This window comes from Brachycentrus maculatus, unplaced genomic scaffold (genome assembly GCF_059751285.1).
Source record: "Brachycentrus maculatus isolate JH-2025_06_01 unplaced genomic scaffold, ASM5975128v1 h1tg000918l, whole genome shotgun sequence".
Taxonomy (NCBI): Eukaryota; Metazoa; Arthropoda; class Insecta; order Trichoptera; family Brachycentridae; genus Brachycentrus; species Brachycentrus maculatus.
The window spans coordinates 172,582-199,527 of record NW_028281642.1 but is presented as its reverse complement, the minus strand read 5'-3'; the positions used below and the strand labels follow the sequence as shown (position 1 = coordinate 199,527).

At 30.7% G+C, this 26,946-nt stretch overlaps 1 protein-coding gene across 2 annotated transcripts in view; it reads left to right on the top strand.

The window, feature by feature from the left end:
* Positions 1 to 26,946, top strand: part of LOC148299846 (netrin-B-like) — a 101,619-nt gene that overhangs the window by 50,164 nt on the left and 24,509 nt on the right. For both annotated transcript variants that reach the window (XM_088275611.1, XM_088275612.1), the window contains exon 2: positions 25,663 to 25,812. In XM_088275611.1, coding sequence (XP_088131737.1) covers positions 25,663 to 25,812 — 150 coding nt within the window. The remainder of the gene's footprint in view (positions 1 to 25,662; positions 25,813 to 26,946) is intronic.

Sequence of the window (26,946 nt, the reverse complement as noted above, 5' to 3'; positions counted from 1 at the left end):
TTTATATTATACAAATTGAGGATCTCAGTATTTAAATAGACATTTTCTTTTAAACAAATGTATGTGTATTTATATACATACTTGCCTCTACATAAACATAACGCCAGAGGACAGACTTCGACGTATCGCCCTTCAAGGAAATCCCGAAAGATGTAGACCTCCAGGTAGACTACCGAAAAGGTGGAGAGATAGCTGACCGTCGGCGGTGGTACAGACAGATCTTAGATATAGATCTATAGAAATAATGAAGAAGAAAATGAAGAAACTTACCTCAACTTAATCGTTTTTATTACTAAATTGTTTTACAAAAATAATCGCTAGAACTTTCCCAAGATATTTCAAGTAATATGTCTTGCGGTTGTCACCTGTGTTGCAACCGATTAATAAAATTAACTTAACGTCAAAAAACATGCTTGGCAAATCAAGGTAACCTATAATTAAACGTGTTTCAAAATTAAGCAAAGTTAAACGATGTTAATCTCCTTTGATGACAGCTGGGAAAAGCTCTTAATATATTTTTTCACCTTTGAATTTACGACCTGACAAAGACGCGCAAGTCCGCTTCGGGTTTAAAATTAATTATAATCGTCTTGTGGAGTTCTTAATGACATCCGATATGGTCCAAGAAAGACTGCCAGAGTTCATGGCGTATTTCTAAAATATTTACTTTCAGAAAGCTGTGATGCGTCTCTTTGAAATATTATCAATTGAATTAGGCAAATCCATAAATAATAATAAAAAAAATATTTTTTTCAATAATTTATTTAGGGTTACTTATATTTCCCCTTCCACCCAGACTCAGCCAAAAGACGACGTTTTTTTAAAAAAAAAATCTATCACTATCATTTTCATATGATAATCACATCTGTGTAAGTCCCATTGAGGTATTATTTTACAAAAATGGCGCTGTATAAATTATCCACATTTTTATTATTATTTTTTAAATTAAACACTTGAATATACCACTTTAATGAGTTTTATTTATATTTCTGACTAGTTTCGAAAACTTACAGATGTTTTCATCATCTGGTTAAAAAAAAACATAATCTTTTTTTTACTTTTACCTGAAGATCAAAACATATGTAAATTTTCGAAACTAGTCGTATGTATAAATAAAACTCATCAAGTGCTATATTCAAGTGTTTAATTTTTAAAAAAAAATCAACATGTCATTCCACAAAGTTAATGCCGAATCAGTAAATAAATTATATTATTATTTTATTAATATCCCTTTTTTTCACTCGTCTCTACAACTCAACGTTCAACTATTAAATCACAATGCAGCGCACTTGAAGTAGTATTTTATGAAAAGAATGCTAAATAAATTATCCAAAATTATTATTATTTTAAGAATAAAACAATCTTTGAGTATTTTTTTCCACTATTATACTATAAAGTAAAATAAAAAAATAGTTCCAATAAAAAATTTACATGTATATATTACTAGAAATAAGGATAAAATAAGACTGTCATTTTTGAAAAAAACGAGTCGCAAAATTGTTTAATGTATGAGGGTTTGAAAATGTATGATGAGATGCCTAAATGTATGAAGAATGAAAAGAGTCTGAAAGAATTTTTAAATAAATGTTTTGTTTACTGTAAGGAGATATAAATGTATATTTATATATAGATGATGTATATTAAGTGTAAATAATAGTTTATATTAGTTGTAAAATAAATCAACTTAAGAAATAAAATAAAAATATAAAAGAATAATAATAAAGTGCGACAATATATTGACGGTGCGTTCCGATGATACATATTTTATAAATACGCAACCAGGGTGAGGTAGTCAGTCACACCACACTTGGCCAGCGCAGTCCGGCGCAGTTGGGCGCAGTTGGGCGCAGCACAGCACAGCACAGCTCGGGTGTAATCCGATAAGCCGGCTGATTTATGACAGGACGGGTTCGTCACTCGCGACCGGTAAAAATCGTAATGGAAAATATCGCCATGAAGCGATAATATTCACTCAATTAATTACACCTGGTGGCTGAATGATGCAATTATTTTGCACTTAAAAACGGTCGAAGGCATAATATCTTATTTCCTCCATTTTATGTTCAGTAAAGAGGATTTAATGGCCGACAACCATCTTATGTACGCGTAGGATATTAGTACGTAAGTATTTCCGACAGTTTCTTTAAATAAAATTTAATAATAAATCATTGTTATGCATGTATTTGTATGTGTATATACTTTTACACATATATATTCTTCTTTATCAGCCGTCTCTCTACTGCTGGATATAGGTCTCTTCTAATGACTTCCAAATTTCTATAATTTCAGCAAATTTCGGGCTTTTCAGCAAATAATTTAACCTTAAATTCATTTATTTATAAGTTTATAATTATAACCAACTAACTTACCATCACGCCGCTTCACTGCAGGAGTAGGCAGAGAGAATAGAACGCCACAGCACTCTGTCTTTGCAAACATTCTTCGCCTCTTCCACGTTCATGCATCTCCTCATACATACCCGCCGAACGATGTGTAATACCTAGTCTTGGCAACTAGAAACTTCTGAAATGCGAATGATTAGATGGTCAGCTGGAGTGTCCCTTAGAGACAAAATAAAGACTTCACGCATTCGTGGGAGCCTGGATGTAACTGACATTAAAAGTAGGGTAGAAGAAAGGTAATTGAGATGGTATGGGCACGTAAGACGCAAAAAACCTCATCATAGTTGAACCATGCAATCGCCATTGATCTCTTCGAAATATATCCAGAGGAAGACCAAAGAATTCATGGATGCTGCAGAAAGAAAACAAGATTCCGAGGCATGGCCTAGGTGACGTGACTAGGTGTACCTACAAACTGAGGATGAAGAGAGCTGACACCAACTGTATATAACGACGATGAGTTTGGATGGAGCCAGGAAGAAGAAGAAGATATGTATGTATATATGTATATATATTGTATATGTGTGTATATATACATTTAAATATATATATATATATATATATATATATATATATATATATATATATATATATATATATATATATATATATATATATATATATATATATATATATATATATATATATATATATATATATATATATATATATATATATATATATATATATATATGTATATATATATATATATATATATATATATATATATATATATATATATATATATATATATATATATATATATATATATATATATATATATATATATGTATGTATATATGTATAAATATTCATCATAAAACTGCTCAAAGTCAGTGCATAAACTGTAATCTCTCAATAACGCAATTTATTTAAGAGTCGTTAAAGGATTTTTAAACGACTAGTAGTATACTGATACACCATTAAAGTGTACTTGTAAATAAATGGTAAATAATAATTTTATAGAAAGCACTTAAGTTTTCTCGCGCTCTCCGCCACCTGATAAGGCAACAGATTCCTTATCTAACCTCCTCATCTTATGCCAGGGTTGCCAAAACATGACTTTCCCCTATTATATTTTTATTCAAATAACAACATTTAAAAAAATGCTAAAATCATTATTTAAATTAGTGTTGAATCTAGCAAAATTTATAACTCTTAACAAATTTTTGGGTACTTAAATTTTTGTTAACAAGTGGTGCATATATTTTTCCCTAACTAGGAGTTATTTAAACAGGATGTTCATTTAAATCTCAACATGGATGAAGTTTTTTTTTAAATATCCTGAAAAAGAATCTCACATCTATACATTTAGGGTTCTACTTAATTACTTCACTTAAAAATGTAATTTTTTTCAAAACATTTTTTTGAGGCTAATCTAACTATAAATATGAGCAGAATAAGACTAAAAAAACTTGGCATTATCAATTATGTCAGACACTTGAAAGCGGTCAGGTCAGGAGTGGGAATTCATGAAAAGATACATGAATGTAGAATAAGCGAGGGATGTTTGCAAAGGTAGAAGAGTAGTGTAGAGTTATATTCTTTCTGCCTATCCCTGTGGGGAAGCAGCGTGTTGGTGAGTGTGTTAGTTCTTCTTACCTTTATCCGCACCCAATGGTGAATAGGGCACTGCATCGAATTGACGCTGTGTTATCTTGATGGCAAGGTGATCACTCCTACATTTCAGGGACCAATCCAAGATAATATTAAATAAATATTATAGTGTTAAATCACTAATACTTATTTTTACCCTCCCCCCCTGGGAATCGAACCCGGGACCTTTAACACGGTAGCGAAACACGCTTACCCTTACCCCACCGAGGAGAACTTTGTTAGTTATAATTCATTTGCCTTAAAAAATGCATTTGAATCCCTGTTTTAGACACTGCTTCGCGAAATGGGAGACGACACTTGCCTATATTGCCTTGCAACTCTGTAGACTTTAAGCCCTCCACTTACCGTCAGATTTTGTCGCACGTCCTCGACATCAACAACTGGTTTGCTATCGGCTAAGCATATCTCATCATATCTACCATTTGCCGAGGTTTTCATATTATATTGTACAAGCCACCGAGATGTTCGCGACTCGTTAAGGTGCTAACTGACAACCATATTTTTGATCACATCTGACTGACCATTAAATTCTCGCCTTACAATAAATAGATCATATTTTTTCATTAATTGATTCGGCAGCCAGTTTGTGCTAAAATCTATATTTCAATAAAAAATTGTTTTCCGAGAAAGGGAATTATTGTGTTTTATTTTTTAATTCGTTTTCAAGACATTTCTACTTTTACAATCTTAAAATTAATAACGCTGTTGTTCTCTTCAATAAAGAGATTAAGCTCTTGTGCTTGAAGAAGGACTTAAACCCTTTATTTATTATGTTTTGAATATTGAAAGCATTAACTTTGTGGATCATATTGATATATTATTTCTAGAAATAAAAATACTTTGTGTTTTGATCCACTCACATTTTTATTAACCAACTAGTTTCGGCAACAACTAGTCATAAATTAAACCCTGAAGAGGGCAACAGATTGTTACCGAAACTAGTTGGTTAATAAAAAAAGTGAGTGGATCAAAACACAAAGTATTTTTATTTCTCGAAATAATATACCCTTTTTTATTGTTTATATTTGTTGGTAATATAATTTATTATTGTAATTTTTCATAGTTTTGTTGAAATGAATGTTTAAGTTATCAAACTTGTGCTGCAATCCGTTTACATAAGTATCATACATAAGTCAGTGTTCACATCTGGGAAGTTGCGAAATTAATCTCCAATGTGGAACTAAAATTAGTTATTAAAGTTATAATTCGTTGAATCTTTCCCCTTAGCAATCAATTACTAACACAAATACCAAGTATGTGAGTGGTTTTCCAACTATGATCAAAGTGTGATCACAGTGTCTGCTTGTCTAGCTTGTGTCTTGGCTTGTCGAATACTAGAACAAGTCTTTATTAAATACATATAACCTCTTCACGCCGACACGCGTATTTATCTTTTACAAGGTTAAAAATGTGCTGTGATGTTATAGATTTTAATTATAATTTTTTTCTTCTTTTCCATAGTATACTTAAAAATATTAAACTACCGTATTTATTCATAACCTTCGGGTCTTAGGGTATGGTCGAAAGAAATATTTACGGAAAGTATGGATTTACAGTGTAATATGTTTAACAATTTCTGAACTAAAAAATATTTAATATTTTTCTCTGCATAAAAAAAAACATTACACTTAACTACATAATAGTTGTCATAAGTGAAGATATATATATATATATATATATATATATATATATATATATATATATATATATATATATATATATATATATGTGTATATATATATATATATATATATATATATATATATATATATATATATATATATATATATATATATATGTGTGTGTGTGTGTGTGTGTGTGTGTTTATTTATACATATGTATATATATATGATTGAAAATAAGTCACAAAAGTACATTTATCATAAATCGTCGTTTTGACAATGTAATTTTTTTTTAGTGTCCAAATACTTGCACAAATCTAGATATCTCCACTTAGGGGTAATGTTTTGCATTTTTTACATTTCAATATAGATAAAGAAGAATATTGAAGTCTGGGCATTTACAGTTGTACGTACATGTTTGTCAATCATGGGTTGAATGGGCAAATGTAACACGTGTGTAAAGTGATGACTTAACCAAGCTTATGACGGACGTAAGCCCTGTAAATGCCCAGACAGACTATATTTTTCTTCATCTTTGTTGAGATGTCAAAAATGTTAAATTAAATGTAAATATCTCAATGTGACAAAATCGGCGCTGAAGGGGTTATCTCCACCGCCAAACTCTCGACTTGAAACTGTTCCGTCACTGTCAACGAAAACACACACTTATAGACGTTGAAATTAATGTAAACCATCTACAAAACCCCGTGAAACTTGTAACAGAAGCGACCATCCAGTGTCGGTCGGAACGTCTTAATTAAAAAATACCTTTAAAGCCCCTTCCGCAAGGACGATTTTTCCGTGGCCCTTATCAGCCAACCCTAATGAATCGAACAATGTAACCCTTCCTTTGCGGTGGGATTTAGTCAAATTTTAATTATGTGTAATTAAATATAATGAGGCTCTTAAGCTTTGTAGACGTAAAAATTCAATTATGCAAGAAAACTCGATTTTTTCTCAAAAAGGGTAACACCGCAATTACTTTAAAAGATTTTGTTAAAAATGCCACTCAAATTTACAAATATAACTTTTTTGCGAGTAAAGAAAAATAATAATATAAATATATACAAGTAAAATACTGTAGTTTTTATTATAATAATTTAATATTATTTTTTGACATCTCATCAAAGATGAAGAAGAATATGGAAGTCTGGGCATTTACGGGGCTTACGACCGTCATAGGCTGGTTTAAGTGATCACTTTACACACGTGTAACATTCACCAATTCTACCCATTATTGACAACCACACTACTCAAATTCTTGGAAGTTCTGTATATATGAACTAATTTAGAAACCTTGTTCATGAATCACTAGAACTTCACTAGAGACATCTATTGGTGAGATGCAAAGAAGCTTTTTTATTAAGCGGAAACTCTTATATTAGTATGTGAGATCCGAATCCTGGATTATAATCACACACATGAGAAACGCCAGAAAATACCATTTTCATTTTTATTATTAAGCTTATAATTTGACCAGATAATTTATTTACAACATTTTGAGTGTGTCCAAATACTTGTTCACAAAATCTGGATTATCTCCAATTACAGGAGTTATTTTCATATTATTTTTTGACATCTCATCAAAGATGAAGAAGAATATGGAAGTCTGGGCAATAATGGGTAGAATTGGTGAATGTTACACGTGTGTAAAGTGATCACTTAAACCAGCCTATGACGGTCGTAAGCCCCGTAAATGCCCAGACTTCCATATTCTTCTTCATCTTTGATGAGATGTCAAAAAATAATATTAAAATAACTCCTGTAATTGGAGATAATCCAGATTTTGTGAACAAGTATTTGGACACACTCAAAATGTTGTAAATAATAATTTAAAATAAAAACTACAGAATTTCACTGAAAATTTTAAAATTGACTACCATATTTAAAATAAATATCAATTTAATTAGCAATAAAGCTTAAATAGCAATTTAATTATCATTAAACTCAGGTAAACATTTGATGTATTTTTTTAAACTCTGTTTTTGTATTGAATTTTTTTTTTAAATAATAAATATATGGTTTTGAAAGGAAAACAGCTATTGAAAGGTTGAGTTATAAAAAAAATTATAAATATATATCAATACATATTCTAAAAAACAAAAAAAAATCCAATATCTATTTTTTTTAAATGTGTGTAACAAGACCACCAGATCTATAGATAGCCAGAAGCCAACTGAGTTTTATTAATGCTAGTTTGGCCTTCAAATCGATTGTTAATAACTCTACTTTTAAACACACTTTTTCTGACTCCTCTCTTCACTCGATGGTGCATAGGCCACCTCAGATAGACACGGTGTTAACTTGAACGTTAATTAAACGAAGGCCAGATGATCAGTTCTGTGCCACCTTTACGGACGCAGACAATTATAACGTTTTGTTTTACAGATCAAAAAAAAAAGTGATTTAAGAACGTTACCTTATTCTTTAAAAAATTAACAAGTTTTTTTAACAAATAACTGTATTGAATGAAGGGAATGTAAGAAAAGTAATACAATGAAATAACGAGTCAAAAGGCGGATCAAGGAGTGGGAGGAAGAGCTTCGCCTTGTTTCTGTAATATCAATTATTTCGAGTATCATTTATCTCGCGTGTTACTCTCAGTATTTTCCCCATTGTACATCTCAATTCTTTCATGGTTCATATTATCACTTATCTTTTTTTTCAACCCTTTAATCAACATGTCCGTACAACGTTCGGGCAAAAAATTGGCTTTTGCGATTTTACCCATGGTATGGGCACCCAGCAAAAAAATTACTCAAACTGATTTTACCATAGTAACGGTGGTAATGGTTGATTATAATGGAATTATGAGCTAAAAATACTAGGTGTCATATATACTTTTGAGTCTAAAATCAGTTTTGATAGTACCAACATAAAAATTCTTTATTTTTTAACATGCAATCAAAATGACACCATTATCCTTGTAAGTGTTAGGAGGTTTTAATAAGGCTGTTCCAGGTAAGCTGCAACATTTTAAGAAAACTAAAACCTTTAGTCCGCCTCCGTAGTGTAATGGTCAGCACGCTCGGCTACCGTACTGGAGGTCCTGGGTTCGATTCCCAAGGGGGTTAAAATAAATATAAGTGATTTTTTCACTGTAATATTTATTTAATATTATCGTGGACTGGTACCTGAAGCGGAGGGCTGATCACCTTTCCTTCATGTGTAAACGATCAAGATAACACTGCGTTTATATGAAGCAGTGCCCTATGCACCATTTGGTGCGGATAAGGGTTTTTATTTATTATTTATTAAAACCTAACCAATTTTATAAAATATTTTTACTTAAAAGATATTGTAAAGATATTTACAACATTTTGAGTGTATCCAAATACTTGTTCACAAGATCTGGATTATCTCAAATTATTATCGTCAGCCCCGTAAATGCCCAGACTTCCATATTCTTCTTCATCTTTGATGAGATGTCATAAAAATAATATTATGAAGACTTATTCTTTTATATAATTTAGACATTATGATTTGAAATGTAGTTTCATCGTAGAATGGTGCGCATTCCTTGGAACGATATGGTCAGCAGTGTAAATGTGATATAAAGAGGAAGAGTAGGATGATAATTGCTGACTGATATCTAATTCCGGAAAGAATCCTATCTGGGGCATGTGTTTAGAGGAAATAATTACAAACTATTACATCGTATAGAGATTTAAAAGGTTTACGAGGTATGGACAGAAGGCATATCTCCTAGCTCCGGAATATACTAGATTGGACGGGAATCAGAACCGTCGGGATGCTGTGGTCACTGCATTAGTCGACATCGGGGAGACCTGACATGATACACGAAGAAGAAGAATATGAAGACTTACCAAATGTAAGGATGATTGTAGACTGAATGTAGTTGAAATACGATCTCTCAGAAGAAAGTGTGGCAAAACGATGTATGATAGATGTTCGAATAGTGAAATGTGGAAGGAATGCAAAGGTGAGATAAGCATTATCGATAAAATTAAGAAAGGTGTGTTGAGATGGTTTGGACATGTAGAACGAATGAGTGAGGAAACAATTAAAAAAAAAACAAATTTATGAGGCAAATGTAATTGGAAAAAGGAGCAAAGGAAGACCGAGAAAAACATGGCACGATCAGGTATGCCAAATACTTGAAAGTGGTCAGGTTAGGAGTCGTAATAATCGGCGGGTATGTATGAGGAGATGCATGAACGTGGAAGACGCGTGTGTTAAAGAGGAATGTTTGCAAAGACAGAGTGGTGTGGCGTTTTATTCTCTCTGCCTACCCCTGCGGGGAAGCGTCGTGATGGTTAGTTAGTTACCAAATATGTATCTGTGTGGTGTCAAATGTGAACCTTTATGTTCCATATTTTAAATGATTAAATTCAATGCTTGACCTAAGCTAGAAACAAGCACAAAGATGAGCGCGTTTACACGCTGATTTTGTATGGCATTGAAGAGCGCGTAAACGCGCTTAAGTCGGGAATACCAGTTAGCTGTAGTTGCCTGCGACTTATCGTTTATGAAGTGTTAATTATTTCGCTCGCTATTTAGAGGTGCCGTGCATAGTTTATCTATTTGCCTGCAAAACTTTAGTTATTTCAGTTCGAAGTTATTTCAGCAATTCAGTCGGTGCAAATTGTTATGCTTGACTTTCAGCCGAGGGTAATGTATTAGACTGTAGAGATGTGACTAACGGATAACTGTTACTTTTTCGGTTACCCGATTTGATTTATCACCCCGAATCATTAACCCGATTTAGATGGTATTCGTTACTTTACCGTCTTTAATTTTTTATGTAAAATTAAGATTCTTTTATTTATTAACATAGATATGGAATTTAAGTTTTGTACTGACATTTTATAAAATAAAAAAATTACTTTATATTTTTTTCGTATAAATTAATGTGGAAAGAATTTTATATTTGTTATTTTATTCTGTGGATATGGAAGTCTGGGCAATTATAGGGGCATACATTTTAGGACTTACGACTTGTTTAAGGCTGGTTTAAGCTACCACTTTATAAACGTATAACATTCACCATAATTGAAACCAATGCTATCAAAATTTTGGACCTTATATTTATGCTTCATTTGAAACCATTTTCCGCCTGATACGTCTTCGGTGGCATTTATGGTTGACTTTAGCGAGTTTGTTTACTATCAGAAACCTTCACGAAATGTATGTAATATTCTTCCCTTTTTATTTTACATACCAGAAGACGCCTGAAAATACCAGAATGAATTATTACTAAACATATTTAATCTTTTTATACTTACAATATTTTGAGTATATCCGCATTTTCGGTTGACAAATTCTGGATTTTTTTTTCACCTGATTTTTTTTTTATATTAAGACTTTTTCATTGATATCTCAACATATGTAAATGAAGAAGAATATAAAAATATGGACATTTACTGATTTTCAAAAATATCAGCTATAAAAACGTAATACACAACTTGATTCGTGCGCTGATAAACTTCAAATGATCGAATCCAAAAACCGAATTAAGTGACGACTTATTTTAAAGAAGTCGTTATTTGATTCGATATGCCATATCTATGGTACTATAGTGTTGCATTTACTAAAGGAGTACCTAATTGAATAAGCACAGTCTCAACACCGCGTATCGGTGTCTACCGGATATTAAAGATCTTAAATTATGTAATTTAATTAAATTACGAGATATGTATGAATCTCCAGAATTATTCCTTAACTTGAATGTATTTATTGTAACGAAAATTTGTATGATGTTGAAATCTGAACTTTTTTACTATTCTTATTCTTCACTCATTCGATTCACATGCCCAAACCGTCTCAACACACCTTCTTTAATTTTATCGACAATGCTTATCTCAGCCTTGCATTATTTTCATATATCACCATTCCACCATGTATCATATGTGCATCGTTTTAGAGCAAATTCAAATATCATTATAAAAGCCATTGTTCCGCCGCGTGTGTGCCGCGGCACACTGGTGTACCGTGGTGATTAGTTGGTTTGCCGCGGGAAAAAGTCTAGTGCTATGAAAATAACACAATTGCTCCAAATTTTTATTGCCTGTGCTCTGTTAAGTAGGCTCACATTTCGCATTAAACATAATATGCTAAATATGTTACCATAATATGGTAAATATGCATTCTGAAATTTTTTAATTTCGTAGGTTTACCTTGAATAGAAAAAGTTTGCGAAACACTGACATAAGCGATAATACACTTATAAATTACAAAGTATAATTCAGGAATATCTCATTAACTTTATAATGTTTAGGATGTTTTATTTCTCAATTCGAGCTTATTCTCGTTAGTGCTTTAAACATAACAAGCGTTAAATTAATTTGACAGACTTATGGAAAGTAATGAGGCAATATTCGATGTGCATAAAATAATATCCGACAGAAAAGCGCAATCAACACGAGTAATCAAAATTGAAAATATTCATCGAGATGTAATTATTCAAATAAGGTAATCAGCATCGTTACCGACACCTCTGGGCTGCTACGCTTCACTTAAATATGGAAATTATTTCCTAACTACTCGTGAAAAGGTTTACAAAACCCCACGCAGAATCAGTAACCCTTCCAATATCACATTATAATACAAAATTCCAATTTTTGTATGAAAAATACGAGTAAGTATACACTTTTTTTATATTCTCCTTGCTTTCAGATATCTAATCATGTAATTTTTCAAATATGTGTGAGACTCTCGTGCGTTAGAAGATCCTAGAAACAGTAGATTTTATGCATTGTTTTCTTTGCATTTGAAGACAATTGTCAGGCTTTGAAAATGGTTAAAGAAAATCTATTTAATTCAAATAAAGTATTTGTTTTATTTTTCAATTTATTTTAATTCGTATTCTAAGAAAAAACATAGGTACATGATTGCTGAAGTATAAAACAAATAATAATAATAAAATATATTTAAGTTTTACTTGGTGAATACCACTTTTTCTTCAAGTACCAAGTAAAACTCAAATGAAAAATGAATAGATATTACGCAAACTGACAAATTAATTAGTGAAACAAATCACTTAGACTGAAAATTTTCTGAATAAGGATAGAATAATACGTCAATGGTTATGCCTGATAAAATATAAATATGTAATATAAAATTAGGAATTTATTATTAGATTAAAACCAATATTTTTAGCTTTTCCACTTTTTTATTTGACCAGCGACCGGGTTTCGTCGTTACCGACATCATCAGACTGGATCACATCACCAGTCTGATGATGTCGGTAACGACGAAACCCGGTCGCTGGTCAAATAAAAAAGTGGAAAAGCTAAAAATATTGGTTTTAATCTAATAATAAATTAAAAATGCAATTCCATCACGAAGTGTCAGTGGATAATATAAATCTATTTAAAATTAGGAAGTCTGCAATCCTGTAATGAGGTAACTATCGGGAACATACAGACCGGTGCTTCGCATCATTTAACGATTATCGATCTTACCGCGCAACAATCGATTAAAATGCGTAATCAAATACACATGTGGAGCGAATGGATAGCGAGAGATTGACAAAGAAAATATATTGGCGAATGTGAGCACGAAAACAGAACTAGGACGGCCAAAAAAGACTTGGCACGATCATATTAATCAGAACCTAAAATCTGGTGGTGTCAAAAGTCTGCGCAATCGGAGGGCATGTATGACTATGTAGATGTATGGATGTGAAGGAGGCGAGAAGTGTATGTCAGGACAGTGGAGTGTGGCGTTCATTTCTGCCTATCTCTGCGGGGAAATGGCGTGGTGGTAGTAGTAGTAGTAGTGGTGGTAATACACATTCCTTCTAGTCTCTAAGCTATTGTAGCCAAGCATACCCCGGAGAAAGTCGGCCGGGTAGAGAAACAACTTTTATAGAATATACCTTATTATTTTAGAAGTCAAATGAGTCGAGACATCAAAGGGTTAGTGCACTGAAACCAGTTTCAATTACCAAGATCTGCGCATCTATTAAACGTCGCGTTGAAGGATGAGGGAAATAATTTTTGGAACGTGCTCACCGCCTTCGGCGTCCCAAGATGGCCGCTCCCGTGCAAAGTTCTGCCAGTTTGTGCGACGTTCGGCACCTCCAGCGTGATCGGGGGAAGATGATAATAATGCGTGCAGCCAGCTGGGTTGATTGTGATCCTGATAAATGATTTAGCGGTTTTCAGAACACTTGTGTCGGGTTGTGTACTGCTGATAGTAAAACTCCCCATTTAAAACCATCTTTTATCTTTCGACTGGCAATAACGCGATATTTATTGTAAATATAATTTATGTTAATTTTATGGTCTTACATTTTCCCGCCTGATGTTAAAACATTATAAAGTATTAATATAAAACATTATAAATAAGTTATTTTTGAGATCTCAACATAGATGAAGAAGAATATGGACGTCTGCTCATTTACAGAGTTTGCGACCGTCAAAGGCTGGTTTAAGTGATCACTGTACGCACGTGTAGCATTATATATATTTTTTTCATTATACTAACTAACCATTACGCCACCATCACAAGTGAAGCATGGAGTTGACAAAAGAAGGATTAAAGTAGACCGAATGCAGTTGAAAGTTGATTTCTTAGATGAATGTGCGGCAAAACGATGTATGATAGATGTTCGACTAATTGATGTACGAATAAAAGTAAAGAATGTAATAATGAAATACGCATTATTGATAAAACTAAGAAATGTGTGTTGAGATAGTTTGGGGATGTGAATCAAATAAAAGAAGAAAGAATAATAAAACAAATTTTAAAGGTGAATGTAGAAGCAGAGGAGTCGGCGGGTATGTATGAGGAGATGCATGAATGTAGAAGAGGCGAAGATTGCTTGCAAATACAAATTGGTATGACGTTCTATTCACCCTGCCTATCCTAGACTTCCTATTCTTCTTCATCTTTGTAGAGATTATATTAAATATTTTCTTAAAATATAAAATAAACCTTTTAATTTACAGTTCGTCATAATTTAGACCATCAGAAAATCGTGACCACAAAATGGCGAATAAACAAAATGTTGGCCAATTAGTTGCTAAATTATTAAATTTTATATCTGGGAGAATTTATTTGTGTAATATAATTTTAATGAGGGACATCTTTCACGAGAATTTTATTAAATGCTACGAAATATTACATTAACGTTTATCAAGTATTTTATTACTTCAAAGTATGTAGGATTCATCAACGTAATAAACTTTTTATTTTTAATTTACGGATCAAATGAAAGTTATTAGTAAATGAATAAATTTCTTATTTGAGTTGAAACTTTCCACGGAAAAAAACGTTAATAAACTTGTGATCAATATAATTTTCAAAATTTATTTTCAAAATTTATTTTCAAAAGATATAATAAAGCAGAAACTATATATTTTTCCACATTTATTTTATTTGACCAAGTAATTGGGTTTCGTTATTATCGACATCATCAGACTAGTGGGAAGCTAGAATTTTTTTAATGTTAAATACACAACAAGGCAGGGGTGGAAGAACCATGATTTTATATATTTTTTCGGACGAAATGAATTTTAATTGAAAGAATGTAATGTATTGACATAAATATCACATACAAGTTATGGGGTATGGGTTTTTAGTGTGAATTCATATTATTTTATTCTTCTAACATGTTACGTCATGACGTTACGGCATTGCTGGCTGACCGCGATCAGTGCTCGCTAGTGGCCTTGTGCTCAGTGTTGCCTTATGTCACACCAAAAAATCTTAAAATCTGAATCAATAACCCAAAATCTGTATGAATCTTTGCGACATTGCATTCGTACTGTAGTTAAAATGTCGGACGACGAAGACGTGACTCTTGGTTCTGTGACTTTAATTAACTACTCCTTACTCCAAATGAAGAAAAAAAATAAAGTGCCAATCCCTACAAATACCCAGTTTGTGGAATTTCCCACAGATTGGCAACCCTGTACTAACCTAAAATTGCATCCGACTTCGGATGGAGCATTCGGAACGAGCGGCGAGCAGCTCGGCTCGCTGTACTGACTGCCTAATGCTCGCATCGTAACATGTTACGTTACGACGAAATGCTCCGGCTAGTCCTTACTTTTACTACTCCTTTATTCATTATCGTTTTAAAGTATGTAAATTTAAATATTTCGTTAAAGTTGACCATCTCACGGAGTTACTTTGAAATAATTTCTTCTTATTTCTGTTAACTTATATTAATACCTGTTATCAGGGTGTCGAATTACCAGGATATCAGCAACGCGTACTGGTGTGGGATGATTACTCCGCTATCTTAACACCATCTAACAAATAAAACCTTAATGTCCTCATCGCACCGCGAGGCCCGACGACAAGGACTCGCTAAGATACAAGGATATCTACGAACCTAGGTACTTGAACACAACAGACTACATTCTGACTGCAAAATGAAAATTCAGTTCAAAGGAAGCAATTTGCATAAGCAAATTCTGTTATATCAAACAAAAGCAATCCTTTTAAGAGGAATTTGTTTTATTATCTATAATAAAAGCAATGGTTAACATGCTAGACAATTTATGAAGAGATAGAGTTATAATAATTTCCTCTGTTAAAAAGTCCATAACACCAAATTTGTTTGTTTAAAAATAAAATATTCAAAATTAAGTATACTTTTTAATGTACTTATTATATGAATTCAAGAATCGCAAAATGATGTGACCAAATAAATAAAGAATACATATTTTTCAAAAAAAAATATTTATATATGTTGTATAAAAATACTACGTGTTGAAATGTTTTTATAGATCCTGTGAAAAATTTTTATTTTATGTATTATTTAAAATGATGTTACTACACATATTATTGTGAAATTGTTAAAAAAATAATAAGTTGAACACACGTAACAATTTTCATAAATTATCAAAAGAAAAAAATTAAGTAGAATATTTTTTTTAGTTAAAAAAAAACTAAAAACTTTAGACTAAAAACTGCTCCATATATTTATTATATATATATTTTTTTTAATGCTTATCCCTGATGATGACAAGGTTCTTGTCGAAACCGGTTAGAGAGAAAATGTTCCAATAAAAAAGTGGTTATAAACAAAGTTGTTTTATTTAATAATATTTTTAAATTAGAAAGTTGACAACTCAATCAACTTTTGCTACGTTCGGTTATCAATTTTGTCATCAAGCTCTGTGATACGGACAGAAAAAGTCTAAAAAGCGAATAGCGAGATGTCATCGCGTCGTGAAATATTCCCCTAAAAACACATTCGTTATTTTTATTAATGTTTTAAGGTATTTCAATCCGGAGAGTGCACATTCTTATAAATCAAATTGATCAAAATATAATTCAAGTCCATAGGATTGTACGTAATTAGGTTGAGTGTCATGCATGCCACCCTTAAAATATAATAAATCAGCCAGCATTCTACGTATCGCCCGCCGCACACTTGTAAATCCAGACGTTAACTAACAAATCAGACTGTTGGTAATAAATTGGAATGACAAGTGTGCGGAGACACTAAATTATCCGGCCCATTTACACGCGAATATCATATTAAAATACGGTCACATTAACAGTCATATTTCGTTGAACAATTCACTAAATAATAAAAATGAAATTTTTCACCACACTGAAAAAATCTTAATCAGATTAAAATTTGTGTCTTTCGAGATTTATTCATAATATTTCGCCATTTTTCTCAGTAATGCCACTTCAATTAATTTATTATTAGATTAAAACCAATATTTTTAGCTTTTCCACTTTTTTATTTGACCAGCGACCGGGTTTCGTCGTTACCGACATCATCAGACTGGGTAAAATATTGGTTTTAATCTAATAATAAATTAAAAATGCAATTCCAAATGCAAATATTGGTTTTAATCTAATAACAAATTAAAAATGCAATTCCATCACGAAGTGTCAGAATGCATGAAAAAATGCATGAAAAAATGCAAATATTGGTTTTAATCTAATAATAAATTAAAAATGCAATTCCATCACGAAGTGTCAGTGGATAATATAAAACCACTTCAATTAGAAAAAGAACCCAACAAGTCAGAGAACGATTTTTTTTCGACCCATTAAAGATATTCATATTAGTCTTATTCATAATATTTTTTGGTAAAACAGACCACTAATTTCACCTCTTCTTTTTAATCAACATGTCATTCCACAAAGTTAACGCCGAATCAATAAATAAGTGTGTTATGAAAAATCATTAATAATCGCCAATTTATCCACTGATTCACAGAAACGCATAAAATCATTAAATTACGTATTTATTTAAATTGCCTCTCGCTTTTCGCTCCCTCATAACTGGATAATTTCAAAACTTGAATTTAAATATTGGCAATACTTTAAAATTATATATGCTACCGTACAATGTTGGGTCGTTAAATCATTATTTTACGATATTCCGATGTACGAATTCCTAACATAACATAATACATAATCTTTGTTTTATTTAAAATGTGTTTTATATTTTTTACATTTTTATATTTCAACAAGTCGAGTTAAACCATATTTGTGAACAAGTACTTGGACACACTCAAAATAAAGTAAATAAATTCAAACTTAAAATAAAACAACTTTGTTTTAACCACTTTTTATCGGTACACTTTTTCCAACTGGTTTCAACATTATTTTATAAAGTTTATAAAATGTGCCACAAAGTATCTGCGAAAAACATTCAAGAAATAAATAAATTTAACTTTGATCTGGAAATATATTATTATGTTCTCATATTATAAATAAACCACTGCTCTAGAACTAGTTTTTAAACTAACTGTGTTTTAATAGATTTATATTATCCACTGACACTTCGTGATGGAATTGCATTTTTAATTTATTATTAGATTAAAACCAATATTTTTAGCTTTTCCACTTTTTTATTTGACCTGCGACCGGGTTTCGTCGTTGCCGACATCATCCAGTCTGATGATGTCGGCAACGACGAAACCCGGTCGCTGGTCAAATAAAAAAGTAGAAAAGCTAAAAATATTGGTTTTAATCTAATAATAAATTAACTGTGTTTTGATCAAGCTTCTGTGTGAGCTTTTAATATGTATATCTAACTTGATTAATTGTATTTGTCCAAGTAGGAAAAACTTGCTCGTTACTACGTAGATAGTAAGTAACTAGATACATTTTGCAATATTCATGATTTATTAGACACATTAATAGCAAAGCTTAAATAAAAGAGTGGGGATGATGCATTGATAACTGCACTAGAACTACTGATGAAAAGTGTATGTATAAAATATTGAATAATATATGAAACTAAATGTTTTGCACTGAATGCACTTTAAAATCATCATGAAAATATAAACAAACTTTTTAAATATATTACCTGTAGCTACCCAGCGTGAACACTCCCACTCAGGTGAAATAGAACAAAAATAAAGCACACATTTCTAATACCTATAATTTCAGTATGTTTATTGAATTTTTTAAAAATTATTTAATTTCTTTTATTAGCTTATATTACACTAATATAAACTATTATTTACACTTAATTTACATCATATATACATATTTACATCTTCTTATAGTAAACAAAACATTTATTTTAAAATTCTTTCAGACTCTTTTCATTCTTCATACATTCAGGCATCTCACCTTACATTTTCAAACCCTTATATTAACATTAAACAATTTTGTGACTCGGTTTTTTTTCAACAATGGCAGTCTTATTTTATCCTTATTTCAAGTAATATGTTCATTAAATTTTTTGTTTAACACTATTTTATCGTTAAAATATGTAAGTAATTAATCGTTTAAAAATTTATATACAAAGATCAGCATATTTAATTTTAGTCTCTTTTTGTTAAAAAAAGTTTTGTTTTGTTTTTGTTTAATTTAGTCTTTGTTTATGAAATACTGATTTTTTTAAAATTATGATTAATCTAATCTTAGCGGGTTATTATTTAAAATAAGTATCAAATTGTGGTAGAGTGGGAACGAACTCAGAAACTCTGACTCAAGAGTCCGCGACACTAACCACAAGTCCACAAGTCGACACATTTTTCGTGTCCGTTGAGGCATGCCCTATCATGATACTTGTATTTGGCCCTCAGACCTATAATATTGTAGATACAGATTAATGTTTTCGAGATGAATGAATATCATTATGAGAATGTGTAAGTTACATTATGATAGTAAAACTGTAGTATGATATTATAGGACAGGGATGGCCAACCTTTTTGAGCCTAAATGCCAAAAAAATATATAATTTTTATTTGAAGTTCTTTGTGATTTTCCATCCAATGCAAGTTGCATTTTAATTACAAAAAAAATATTTTTATAATATAATAATACGTGGTGTGCCACATGCCATGGAAATAAAAATGCATTAAATGTTTGTGTTGCTTCAGATTTTAATATAAACAAAGCTTAATACATCGATTAAATTAATAAGTACTTATTTATGAAAAAATACAAAAAATAATAAACTTAATAAAAAAACTGTAGAACCCTTAAAACTCCATTATTATTGAGATTTTTGTTGTAAATGCTGGATGCCAATTTTTATTTATATCGGGTTCATAACTGGTAGCTTTTAATAGAATACAAGCAGTAGTACTTTCGCCTGTAAGTTTACTTCTAATGTCTGATTTAATGAAGTTCATTGACGAAAATAATGATTCACAGGAATAAGTCGACGAAAAAATTGTTAAAATACCCGTTGCTATTAAATCTTTTTTGTATAATCACTTTGATTGTTTTTCTTCATTCGCGTGCTATGCAAAATCGTCTCACATGCCACCTATGGCACGCGTGCCATAGGTTCTCCATCCCTGTTAAAGGAAGATATCGAATCAGAATATCTACTCGTTTATTGACAATCTCAACAGTGGAAAAGTATTGATTCGGTAAAATTGAATATGATATTGTGTGGGATATCTGTAAGCACTTGTCATTTAAGTGTGTACTTGAATGACTATTATTATACTTGAAGAAAGGTGAAGAGGAAGATATATTAAATGAAGTTATAAGTTGTAATGGGAGAAGAAAATAAATACTTGAAAATCAATAACTTGGGTTATCTCAAGTCTAAAATAATTTTCCAGAAAAAATAGAGACTTATCATAAAAAGATATAAAAGATATGACTCTCGAAAAAAAACTTAAACTTATTTTAACTAAACTAATTTAATGAGTAAAATGTATTTGACTGTAGTACATGTTTAATTTATTAATCTGTTGTGGTGGGTAATAGAAGACGGAGAAGACCGAGGAAAACTTGGCATGATCAAGTATTGCAAATACTTGAAAGTGGTCTGGTCGAGAGTCGGAACAATCTGCGGGTACGTTTAAAGAGATGTATGAATGTGGAAGAGGCGAATATGTTTGCAAAGACAGGGTACGCGAGTTTGAGACCTTTCTTGAAGTGGGACTCAGAACAAACTGATTGGGAACCACTGCTTGATGTATGAACTGGTCTAGGATTGTGGTTCAGTATTATACCGTCACATGTCATGATGCAGAGCGTTACACAGTAATGTAGTTGTCAGTGTCGCCGCGTTTAATTATTCCCATCCAATCAGCAATGGGTATTAATACTAGTAATTACCGGAACTAATCAAACCGCACTTGATACTAATTAGATGGTATGTCCTGATTCGAGTACTGCCACAGGTCAAGCAAGCTCATCGATCCAAGTTGAAATAATACATATGGTACAATAAATCAGTCATAAGCTCAATACTGTAAAGACAGAAATATGATTGATTTTGTTCTACTTAATACAATATATTTATTTGAAATTTACGGTTAAAAGATTCGTTTTTTTTTACAACATTTCGAGTGTGTCCAAATACTTGTTCACAAAATCTGGAAAAAATTATAAGCTTAAATAATAAAATGAAAATGATATTTTCTGGCGTTTCTCATGTGTGTGATTATAATCCAGGATTCGGATCTCACATACTAATGGAAGAGTTTCTGCTTACTAAAAAGCTTCTTTTCATCTCACCAATAGATGTCTCTAGTGAAGTTCTAGTGATTCAAGAATAATGTTTCAAAATTGGTTCTTCCAAGAATTTGAGTAGTGTGGTTGTCAATAATGGGTAGAACTGGTGAATATTACACGTGTGTTAAGTGATCACTTAAACTAGCCTATGACGGTCGTCAGCCCCGTAAATGCCCAGACTTCCATATTCTTCTTCATCTTTGATGAGATGTCAAAAAATAATATTAGTTTTTTATTTGAATTTCACTAATATCACTTTTATTTCAATCTATCGCGAGGTTTTTGTAAATGATGTGGAATGCATCGAAACACGTCTCACAATTGTCATGCCCGCGTTTTCTATGGCTGCGAATGCTGGACGATGTCAACGAACACCTACTCTAGACAACTAGAAACTGCTGAAATGCGAATGCTTAAATAGTCAGCTGGAGTGTCCCTTAGAGACAAAATAAAGAAACTGGCTGTAAAAGACATTGATAGTAAGCTAGAGGAAAGGCAATTGAGATGGTATGGGCAAATAGGACGTAGAGAACCTGATCATATTGTAAACCAGGCAACCGCAATGGATCTTCCTCGAAAGACATCTAGAGGAAGACCAAAGAATTCATGAAAGAAAACATGATTCGAAGGTATGGCCTAGGTGACGTTGTCCAAGATAGAAAGACCTACAACCTGAAGACGAGAAGAGCTAATCCTAACAGTCTACAAAGACGACAAGTTGGAATGGAGCCAGGAAGAAGAAGACACGTTATCATATATCGGTAGTGTAATGGCAAAGGGGTATATCTGTCAAATTTTTCATTTTCAGTTTGTTCCACAAAATGACTAAAATGGTGAATTCCACAATCTGGCAAAAAGATATAGCTGTAGTTTTAATACTTTTTTAGTTTTATTGATATATGTACATATAAAACACATAAAACAAATGAGTTATTTAATTTCACAAGTTTGTTTTTGCTCTCCGGTAAAATTTGGTTTGAGACGGATATACATTTTGCCTTTACACTACCGTTATATTGTACAAGATACAAGCTACAATGAGCTTTAATAACTAGTGTTGACACCAACAATAACTTCTTAGCTTGTTCTCGATGTCAACTCACGCTTATTTCGGAATATGACTAGCCCAAAGCGTATATATTGTATACCATTCATAATACAAATTCGCGACTTGTTAGTAATACATTCCCCACACATTATGGATACCAGTTCTCCGTCAAGATTTCGCGTGTTTTTATTTTCTGTGTGTTTTGTATTTAAATGTTCTGCATTTAACTCTCTCAGTCTTCGTGTAAGGACGACATTTTTATTACATGTCCGAATCAATTTAATCGCGAGATTTCGCAGATTGTACGGTTTATTTCCTTCAAGACCTGTAAACTGTTTTATTTTTGAACTCAAATAAGAATGAGTAAAAAATGTAAACGAGTGTTCTCCAGTTGAAGTGAATGACGAAAATCAAACAAAACTAAATATTTTTTCTTGAATGTTTTTCACTGATACTTTGTGGCACATTTTATAAACTTGTTATCATCAGGGTTTAACATGTAAAGTACATGTTAAACCCTGATGATAACAAGGTTCTTGTCGAAACCGATTGGAGAAAAAATGTACCAATAAAAAAGTGATTAAAAACAATGTAGTTTTATTTTGTAAAAATAAATTATATAATATAATAGATAACAACCAAATAGTTTTATCCATATATATTTTGTTTGACCAATGATCGGGTTTCGTTGATACCGACATGATAAGACTGGATCTAGAACACCCGTCACTGGTCAAATAATATACCATATAAATGGTATATGTGGTAAAAGCTATATAGTTGTTATTTTATTATATAAAATGCAGTTTCACAAAGAAATGTCGGCACACAACTGAAATCTATTATAATTAAGATAAAGTGCTTTCTATAACTTAAAAACCTGTATATGTATTTCTGAATTAATTCAAGAGTCACTTTGAGATAAAAACCATCCATTTTAAATGAAAATTTACTCAGTAAATACCACTTTTCCTTTAAATCTGTCATGATACGTGTTTCGATGCATTCCGCATCATTTTCAAACACCGTATTTGAAAATGACGCTAAATGTATCGAAACACGTTTCACAATACATTCTTAGAAATAGTAGCATTTACCAAGATAAATTTAAATTGAAAATGGACAGATTACCAATTAAGTTAATATTTATTTGCTGAACCAATATCTCTTGTATTAATTAAAGAAGGCGTTCGTTGTTTATTTATCTTATCTTGTAAGTGGTAATGTTAAGGAGTGACGCTGATGACTTCATTCATTAAAAGACTTGTTTCGTTCAAAACGCTTTCTTATTTAAATTAAATGTATAATTTAACTAAAGGCGTCCCCGCATTTAGTCTGTGTATTCGTACAAAAATAATCAAAATGGAAATTAAATTATAAACATAAGTATAAAAAGAAATAGTGTATGTTTTAAGCTACCAATATGACAAAGTTAAATTTATTTTTCTTAAATTTCTATGTATACTAATAACTTTATCTATCTTAAATAATGATAATTTGCCTACCTTTTAATCTATTTACTTTTGGAAGTAGTAAACATGTATGGAATAAAGCCACCAAATTCATGGCTTTACTGCATACATGGTTACCACAAAAGATGAAGCAATATTTTATATTTTATTTTTATCAGCCATTGGATTATTCACCCTACGGATGATATATTAATAAATATTATAGTTGTATTAAACATTTACCTTAACTTTCTTATTCTTCTTCTTCTTCTTCTTGGTGTAGGTCTTGTGGTCTGTTTTTATGAGTGGCCATAACTAATATATACTTATATTTTTTTTTAATACACTACTCAAATTCGTTCAATTTTTAATTCAGTTATCAGAAAAATATATAAAATCATGGTTTTAACTGCTGAGTTTAGTCTAGCCTCCTTCCTACTAGTCTGATGATGTCTGTAACGAAGAAACCCAGTCATTGGTCAAATAAAATGTGGAAAAAACTAAAAAGTTACTATATAATTTTATCTTTTATCTGAAAAAATTGATTTAAATTGAATAAATTTAAGTAGTGTATTAAAAGAATAATTACATTTAAGTTAAAGGAGGGGATTTAAAAGGGGATCCAAAATCCCAAATGATTTTTTCATATTTATTTTTTGCCTTAGAAAATTCTCTTTTCCTATAATATATATATATATATATATATATATATATATATATATATATATATATATATATATATATATATATATATATATATATATATATATATATATATATATATATATATATATATATATATATATATATATATATATATATATATATATATATATATATATATATATTTATATATATATATATATATTTATATATATAAATATATATATATATATATATATATATATATATAAATATATATATATATATATATATATATATATATATATATATATATATATATATATATATATATATATATATATATATATATATATATATATATATATATATATATATATATATATATATATATATATATATATATATATATATATATATATATATATATATATATATATATATATATATATATATATATAAGATATATATATACATATATATATATATATATATATATATATATATATATATATATATATATATATATATATATATATATATATATATATATATATAGATATCTATATACATATATAGATATATATATATATATATATATATATATATATATATATATATATATATATATATATATATATATATATATATATATATATATATATATATATATATATTTATATATATATATATATATATATATATATACATATATATATATATATATATATATATATATATATATATATATATAATATATATATATATTTATAAAAATTTAAAGCATATTTAGTTAATATGTCTTAAAATGGTAGCGAATATATATACATAGTCCTAATCCTGTATGAAAAATCTTGATTTACACCCTCAAAAATGGCAGACATCAACTGACACCCAAAATAAACGACTATTTTTTTCAACTGGACTGTCTGCATAGTCTGTTTTGTCATCTGTTGAGTTTCAGTTTCGTTACAATATAACTAATAGTTGTGCTTTCATTCCAGCCTGCGACTGCCATCCTGTGGGGGCTTCCGGCAAGACGTGCAACCAGACCAGCGGCCAGTGTCCTTGCAAGGACGGGGTGACAGGACTCACCTGCAACAGGTGCGCGAGAGGCTACCAGCAGAGCAGGTCACACATCGCACCGTGTGTCAGTGAGTATTCCCCATTTTAACCTCGTTTATTTTAACCCTCAAAAATTGCGTTCAAAAATATCATATTGGACCAAAAAAAATTACATTGAATTACTTTCAGACTTGCTTGATAATTACCAAATTAGTTGTACAAAAAAACGGCACGTAAAATGACGTATGAATTATGTGATCAGGTATTTACAGAATTCCATATTTGCATTTTTTTTTTGCAAAATATAACTTTTTTACAAAACCATGTATGTAAAGGGTTCTTCGTAATCTATAATGAAAATGCACAATTTAACCTTTTTTACAAAATTATGTATATAAAGGGTTTTTCAATTTTAAGGGCTGCTTGAATTTTTACAGTATATAACTGTCATATTGGTGAAGCCTACACCTGTCAAATTTGATAATTCATATTAAGTCTTGAAACCCTACACGAGTCAGCAACAGGTTAAAATTGTTTAAAAAAAATATACAAGTCAATGCATAGAAAACAATTTTGTTGAATGTTTTTTTGCTGTTACATTTTTTAAACTTTGAAAAATAAAACGCAAACATGTTCTTATCCACTATTTTTTTTTAAACTTTTTCTGGCTGGTTTTGATAAGCAGCTTATCATCTTCAGACTGCATGAATATGTACGACCCATATTATCCATCCCTGAAGATGACAACGTGCTTTTTAAAACCGGCTGGAAAAAAGAACCAAAAATAAAAGCCGCTGAAAACAAAGTTTGAGCTTTATTTTATAAAGCTTATTAATAAATATCGCTGGTGTTTAAATTAAAATCAAAAGTTCTCTCTGGCGTCAACCATATAATAAGATAAATCTTCAATCTATGGCAACATATTAAAAAGTGTCATTTTTTTATTTGCCCCCCTAATGACGTGTCTAAATGCGGAAATGTCACCCCCTCGCCCACACTATCACCCGCCCGCTCGAAGTCCCTTCTGGCACGCGAGAGATAAAGTTATCTTTAACACTGATTAATTACCAACACTGGCGCAGAATATTCTATTCTGTGACTTGTTCGACCCAACCCAAAAAATAAGAATTTATTTTTCAAAATGTTAATAGAATGGAACTAAGAGTTAAAAAGAAAGAAAAATAATCGAGTCGTAATATAACTATATACACTCACTTACACCC